This window comes from Penaeus chinensis, chromosome 40 (genome assembly GCF_019202785.1).
Source record: "Penaeus chinensis breed Huanghai No. 1 chromosome 40, ASM1920278v2, whole genome shotgun sequence".
Classification (NCBI taxonomy): Eukaryota; Metazoa; Arthropoda; class Malacostraca; order Decapoda; family Penaeidae; genus Penaeus; species Penaeus chinensis.
The window spans coordinates 12,048,252-12,055,751 of record NC_061858.1 but is presented as its reverse complement, the minus strand read 5'-3'; the positions used below and the strand labels follow the sequence as shown (position 1 = coordinate 12,055,751).

Below are 7,500 nucleotides of genomic sequence, written 5' to 3'. Positions count from 1 at the left end.
CTGAATTACAGTGCTTTTCTTTATGAGCTGCTAATGATGATACCGGTTTTGGGCAGATAATTGTTTTTGAGACAAAATATGTTGTGCTTAATGAATGCATGCCAGTAAATATTATTTTTATGGTGAAGTAAAATTTACATGCCCAGCTAAAGCATTATTCCCTCTAACCTTCGGTATATTTAGCACAGGAACCCTCTTGTCTTATTTTGATCTTTTAATTTTTGCGTTACCTTGAAAGGGTCATTTTGCTATTTAAAGTTATTGCACTTTTATAATAGATCCTCCAAATATTTGCACAGTGAGGTAATATTACCCTGAGATATTAAGGTTATCCAGTTGTAATGTTGCCTCCTCTGCCGCAGTGATTATTCTAGGGAAGGTATGGAAAGAAAATGGGTATATATTTGTTTATAAGATGCCATTGCAGGGGATTTTAAGTAGACCTTTTGTTCTCATTGTCATAATGGCTGTGTTATTCTTTTTGCCATTTGAAACTTGTGATATGTGAAAGGTGCCCTAAAATTGCAAGTCTAACTTCATAGTGGTGCAATATCAAATTGCTCCCCTTTCCATGCTCTGAAATGTGTCAGAGGACAGGGTTGCTTTCTTGTGCAGGGTTTGATATGTTTATTCATCCAAGTAGGGATATGATACTAATTGAGTTGCTTTGTTGAATGTGCAACATGCAGCACATTATGCTATTTTGGTCTTATAATTGGCCGTTTTACATGATTAATTAAGCCAGTCCTTCATGTTTTAAGATTGTTGCCTACAATTTTAGTTGTTTTTTTATTATTGTATTTTGTAATTAATTAAATAGCTTCTTATGTTTTATGTCAACCACATGGCTGTTTTGTCGCATCGACTCATTATTATTTGGCCCGCATACTATGTACTAATATGAAATTTGGCCTCCTGGGGTAACTGTCTGACAAACCTGTTCTAGACCATCCCACTATTTTGTTGCAGATATTTTTGTTAGCTTTTCATAATGATTGTTATAAAAAACACTAATGCACCCAGAGAGGCATGATCACACTGACTAACAAAGGCCAACAAATTTTCTTACATATATTCTGGCAGGTTATAGCTTTGACAGGCCTCTGTTTTTACAACAGATTGTCAAGAAAGTCTAAACCTTTAACTTGGAGTACTTTGCAATATTCATGTTAATGCACTCTGTCTCATGATTGTAGTGTTTGTTATAGATGAAGGATGAAATCAACAAAAATATTTAATAAATGCAATTGGTCTGAGACCCCATTGGATGCATATACCCCCATATATTCATATACAAAATTATTTCCTAGAATTTGGTAAAGATTATAGTTTCTTAAGACGTAATTTTTGCAGTTGTTTGTTGGTCAGTATTTTCTTAATGTTTTCATGTGTCCTACTCGATACTTTTGTTAATTGGATTCAAAATCTACACAACAATTTAGTTGCAAGAGGCTACAGGCAAGCCTGAAATGCTACATGTATATAATGTATATCAACCTATGGGTTAGGTTAGTGGAGCATAAATACTGATGGCACATGGTGACACTATAGCCGACTACAGCTGTATCATGGAGGTAGCTTGCTTTTCACTGGAGGTTCACTTTCATTCATAAACCACAGTGAGAAAAAACAGCTGAGAGTTACTCCCATTTTTTCTTACTATTGATAATGCATGACAACTGATACTTTGTGTTAAAAACACCAAACCAGCCAATCTTGGTTTAAGAATACTTTGGCTGATGAGGTAATGTATTTTTGATTGATAATTTACAGTGGGATTGCATTAAGAGATGTGTAGCCTCCCCATTTTATCCTAAGGCAAAAGCCAGCTAGCTATTACAACACATAATATGGCTAGATAATTCTTACTTGTCAGATTACCATGGTGGTCTAAAAGCTATACATTGTCAAGTAAATGCAAACCATGGAGGCCACAGTACTGTACCTAAGTCAGCCTATATTGGAAAGGCTAATATAAAAATGTGAGGGTTCAAGTAAAATTACAAAAATATATCAGTTCTGAAGGTTAGCTAAGTGTCTTTCATGTTTACCCCCTCCCCCCTCTCTTTTGTCAGAATAAACCAGTTGACTAGAGTATGGTTCATAAATACCAGGATTTAGTTAAGCATCCTATCACAATAGGATAGGCTATGGAAATGAGTTTTGTGACACTTTAAAGCCATACCTTTTCACCAATTGGCCTCTTCTCATTTTAGATGTGAGCAAACTCATTGCATTGGGAAAGTATATAGGAAGAAGGAATATTCATTGGACATAGCCTATTTAACTGTTGATTTTGCAATGTGTATTTCTCTTATTATTACCTTATCTCCTCAGCAGGTTTCAGTTACCCTCGGTATTTTTCTGAATTTATATCATGGGCTCTAGAGTTTGAGTAGAAAGCATTTTATACAGTATAAATAAAGCGTAAAAGATCATAGCTGAAAATTTCAGTTGATTGGATGAGATCAATTTATGATTTTTATATGATTGAATTTTTTTTTTCTCTTTCTCCCTTTGCCTTAGTGTAATCAGAAAGTATGTAGACGTAGTTATTGGTTAAGACTAATATATTTTATAGTTAAAAAATATGGCAGTAAAGTTGATCTTTAAGAATTGAATGAGTGCCATGATCTCTTTAAGTAAAGCTTTTATCTGGTACAAAAAGCCATCCAGTCTGAGAACAGTCTTAACCCTTAGCTGCTGGGAGTCTGTAAAGTCCACTGTAGTTCCGTTTTGTGAATTGTGTTTTCACATATTTGACTTCAGAAGTGCTCAGCCACCAAGGAGTGAATCAATAGGCCTATGTAACCTAACCTGCTTTCCCATAGTATAATGGGAAATATTTGCCCTTTTCTTTATAGTTCTATACTGATACAGAGGAAGGAGATGAGCAGTCACTAAGGTCGGAGAACCACCATATGGCTTACACTTTCTAAAAAATCAAACAAACCATTATAGTAGATGACGTTGTTTCATATACTATTTGGACTGGCATCATATCTCTTTGGGGAGTGATTGTGTGGGTGTGAGTGCCCCCAAGTATGGCTGGGTGATGGAGGCTGAAGTTGGAGATTTACGGGGGAGCCAGCAGGCTCCTCAGTCAGCTAAGAACTGGGCAGTCCTTGTGTACTGCTGCTGTTGTGTTGCTCTGCCGGAGGATCAGGGAATGCTGATCTCGGTTCCGGCTTCTGCAGCTTAAGTCCACGTGTGCTGTGTAAGCGTGCAGGGAACGAGGTGAACCTGCTGTCCAATGAGCGCGGACATTGCGGTGAACCTGGTGTGACCGAACCTGGGAAATTATGCTGAACTTCAGGCTGTGTGGTATTACTGCTACACCACATTCTTTCATTGGTGTTGGCCAGTTATCTTTATTTTGGAAGTACATTTTACATAGATTAGAGAAATGCCAAAATCTGTCCAAAATTATGGAATGGTCAGTAGAAAGGTCAGTGAAGATTGTGACACCTGGCAACAAAGAGTCTAAAGAATGCTATGTAATCATTGCCACATATGTTACTAGAGGCAAGCTTGAATTCTAGTGTAAATCTGCTGCTGAGATTATAGTGTATGTAATCTCATTGATTTCTTGTGAATGTCTTCCTTGAATTTCTGCCATATTTTCAGAAGAGTGGAACGATCCTACCAAGAAAACATTTATGATGTATATCATATTTCTGAAATATGTATCTGGAAAAAAAACAAATTTCAAAATGTTATTAGAAGACCTTGAAGGCCTTTTTGAAGTATGAAAAAAAATAGGGACCTGGTAATTTTAAATTTTCATATTTCTGTGCTTAGAACTTGTGTTCTGGTATAGATAATGTAAGCAGTACTCTAGGGAATTATAACTAGTAGAGGTATTTACTTGCCCTTTTTTTTCAGATTCGACGAGAAAGAGTCGGTGTCAGGCAGTCAACAGCTAAAGTCGTCAGTACAGAGAGGGATACGTCAGAAGCTAATAGAATCATTCCCCTCCCTTGGAGAGCATGTTGATAAGATACTGCCCAAGAAAGATGCCTTTAAGATTATCAAATGGTAAGTATTATTCTTTGTTTCTCTGTAAAAGTATGATGCATTCTTGTAGTAGCATATCGCACCTAAAAATCTTTTTTTTTTTATTTATTTATTTTTTTTTTTTTATTAACAGCCATGAGCATATTGAGCTGCTGGTGAAGAGTGATGGGGAGCTTCTGTTCTTCAGACAGCGAGAAGGAGCATGGATGCCAACTCTGAAACTCTTACATAAATGTAAGTGCTTCAGTCATGTAATTATAAACATTCTCATAACCATGAGAGAGACAGAGAGACAGAGAGACAGAGACACAGAGACACAGAGACACAGAGACACAGAGACACAGAGACACAGAGAGACAGAGAGACAGAGAGACAGAGAGACAGAGAGACAGAGAGACAGAGAGACAGAGAGACACAGAGACACAGAGACACAGAGACACAGAGACACAGAGACACAGAGACACAGAGACACAGAGACACAGAGACACAGAGACACAGAGACACAGAGACACAGAGAGACAGTGAGACAGTGAGACAGTGAGACAGTGAGACAGTGAGACAGTGAGACAGTGAGACAGTGAGACAGTGAGACAGTGAGACAGTGAGACAGTGAGACAGAGAGACAGAGAGACAGAGAGACAGAGAGACAGAGAGACAGAGAGACAGAGAGACAGAGAGACAGAGAGAGACAGAGAGAGACAGAGAGAGACAGAGAGAGACAGAGAGAGACAGAGAGAGACAGAGAGAGACAGAGAGAGACAGAGAGAGACAGAGAGAGACAGAGAGAGACAGAGAGAGACAGAGAGAGACAGTGAGTGTCAGTGAGTGTCAGTGGGTCTGAGTGTGGGTGTGTAAGTGAGAAGGAACTGCAGTTACTAAGGCTTTCATGTCATTCCAGATCCTTTCATGCTTCCATGGATGCAAGTGGACAAAGGTGCTATCCGGTTTATCCTCAGTGGTGCCAACATCATGTGTCCAGGTCTGACATCACCTGGAGCGAAGATGTCCAAGGTTGACAAGAGCTGTGTAGTGGCTGTGATGGCAGAGGGGAAACAGCACGCCCTGTGTGTTGGTGTCACGGCAATGTCTTCTGAAGACATCGCCAAGACAAATAAAGGCATAGCTATTGAGAACTGCCATTACCTCAATGATGGACTTTGGTACATGAAGCCTGTTAAGTAATCTGAATATGTTTTAGGTAACTAAAAAATTGCTAAGAAATTGTGAATCTATTAGCATGTAATGGATAAAATAAGAAAATTTTTTATGTGTTTTATTCCTCTTCTAAATGGGAAGTTTTGGAATTCAAATAAGGCCCCTTTACCTTGCAGTTAATTCTTTACAGCACAAATAAGCCTTTGGTGTTTGATACCCTGCATCTATATAGCAGAAAATTCAGAATATTTTTTTTTTAGTAGTTGTTTACCAGTGTGTGTGCTGAAGTTATATTCATGAAACCTTGAGTGTGTTTTTCTTGTCTGCTTTTTTAATATCACACTTTATGTAAGAAACCAAACAAATTAAGCAAGGAGGCTGTCTAGAGTTTTAAATTGCATGACTTTTGTGTGATTTATCAGCTGCTGCCATGTGAATTTCATTGGGACCTTTCTGCAAAACTTTTTTCAGAAAGTAAAAAGCGAATACTGGAGAGTTTTTCTGATATTCTTTTTGTATTGATTTAAATAATATTTGATAATATATTAATAATTGATCAGATTAGCCTTTCTGAAAAAAATGTTTTGGTCTCAAAATAGAAAGCCTTATTATGAAGTGTCCTTTTCAATCCTTCTACTCCTTCATGCTGTTATTGATTCACTCCTGTCTGTTAAACCGATGCCACCAGGGATGGCATGTAAGTACATGCCATGCCCATTGATAGTTTAGTTTAATAACTTTTTACACAATTAGCTAATTATAAGTAATACCTGTCTTACCTGTTTACTCTTTTCCATGATTTTTTAAAATATTTTCTTTTATTTTATATTGCTATTAGTACTGTCAATAACATTATGATAATTATAGTCTATAATAATGATAGTAACAGTATTGATATTGACAACATAAAAAAAAAAGCCCCAAAATTCAAGGAAAGGTGAAATCAAATGAGGTCACAAGGTCTATTAATTGACCCCTTGGTAGCTAAGCAATTGTGGAGATATCTGTATGTAGAGACATTTCACAAAACAATATTACACTACCCACTACAATTTCCTGGTGGCATTGGGTTAATACTACTTTCCATACAGAGTTTTCCCTACCATTTTAACCATTAATAGACCCATCTGAATTTTTAAATCATCAATCCAATATCACTGAATAATTATTTTTCTTGTAATTATTAATGGTACTACTATTGGAGTAACTACAAAATGGGATTAGCATAATGGATTAATTCAAGCAATAATATATTACAGGTCAGCATTGTGATGTACTGACAAATTACATGTGTTAACCCACTGCTGCCAGGGATGGCATGTATGTAAATGCCATGCACTCAGTGAGTTTTGTGTATTAATTGTATTTAAAAATAAATATTCCCACAAGTATTTAATCACTAAGGAGTTAATTATTAGAACTACCGATCTCACCTGTTACTTTTTTCCCTGATTTTCAGAATTATTCTCTTTTATCTTATGTTACTGTTGGTAATGTTAATAACATAACGATAATTATGATAATAATAACAGCACCATTATTAACCCATTCGCTCAACTGGCAAGGAGTCTATCAGTAGGTCCAAGTTACTGATCCTGATTTTCCCATTCCTTGAATTGGCAGGAAATTTTTTTTTTTTTTTTTTTATTAATGCCATTGCATTATTGGTATTGATGTAATGATTATTAATTTGTCATTAAAATATTTTAGACAATGGTATGATACAAAAGACCCTTTCCTAAAGTGAAGGAAAAGAGTAAACAGGTAAGATAAGTAGTTCTGATACCTGGCTATTTGGTGATTAAGAACTTGTAGAACCATCTATGTGTAAATACCATAAATAAACGTGTATTACGGTGGGCATGGCATATATTCTTGCCACATGGGGCGAATGAGTTAATATCATTAAAAAAAAGAAAGAAAAAAACGAGATTTACTAATTGACTCTTTGATGCCTGAGCACTTGAGAAGCTATTTGTTATCACATTTCACAAAAAACCTACAATGAACATTAACTTTTCCCAGTGGCATTGGGTTAAACAAACATAATTGTGTTTAGGGAGTATACACTTAATATTGTCTAAAACCCTATAAAAAAAGAAGAGCAATGGTGTCTTATGTTACAAATATTAATGTCATTACTGTGAACCTAATAATAACAGGTGTGACTAGTGTGTACAGCATTTGAACATATTCCTTCTTAGTTGTGGCCATTATAAACTGCCTGCAAAATGATAACTGACACAGGTAATAGAGCTTTTCACTTAAGCTGCCAGAAGATAGATGAAGTTCAGACTGTTGCTCATCAGTGGCTATCACAGTGATTCT

General features: G+C 36.4%; 1 protein-coding gene across 2 annotated transcripts in view; it reads left to right on the top strand.

Moving 5' to 3' along the window:
* Positions 1 to 5,280, top strand: part of LOC125047052 (malignant T-cell-amplified sequence 1 homolog) — a 5,770-nt gene extending 490 nt beyond the window's left edge. For both annotated transcript variants that reach the window (XM_047645097.1, XM_047645098.1), the window contains exons 2-4: positions 3,886 to 4,038; positions 4,151 to 4,251; positions 4,916 to 5,280. In XM_047645097.1, the coding sequence (XP_047501053.1) occupies positions 3,886 to 4,038; positions 4,151 to 4,251; positions 4,916 to 5,199 (538 nt within the window). In that variant the 3' untranslated portion in view covers positions 5,200 to 5,280. The remainder of the gene's footprint in view (positions 1 to 3,885; positions 4,039 to 4,150; positions 4,252 to 4,915) is intronic.
* Positions 5,281 to 7,500: the final 2,220 nt, after the last annotated feature.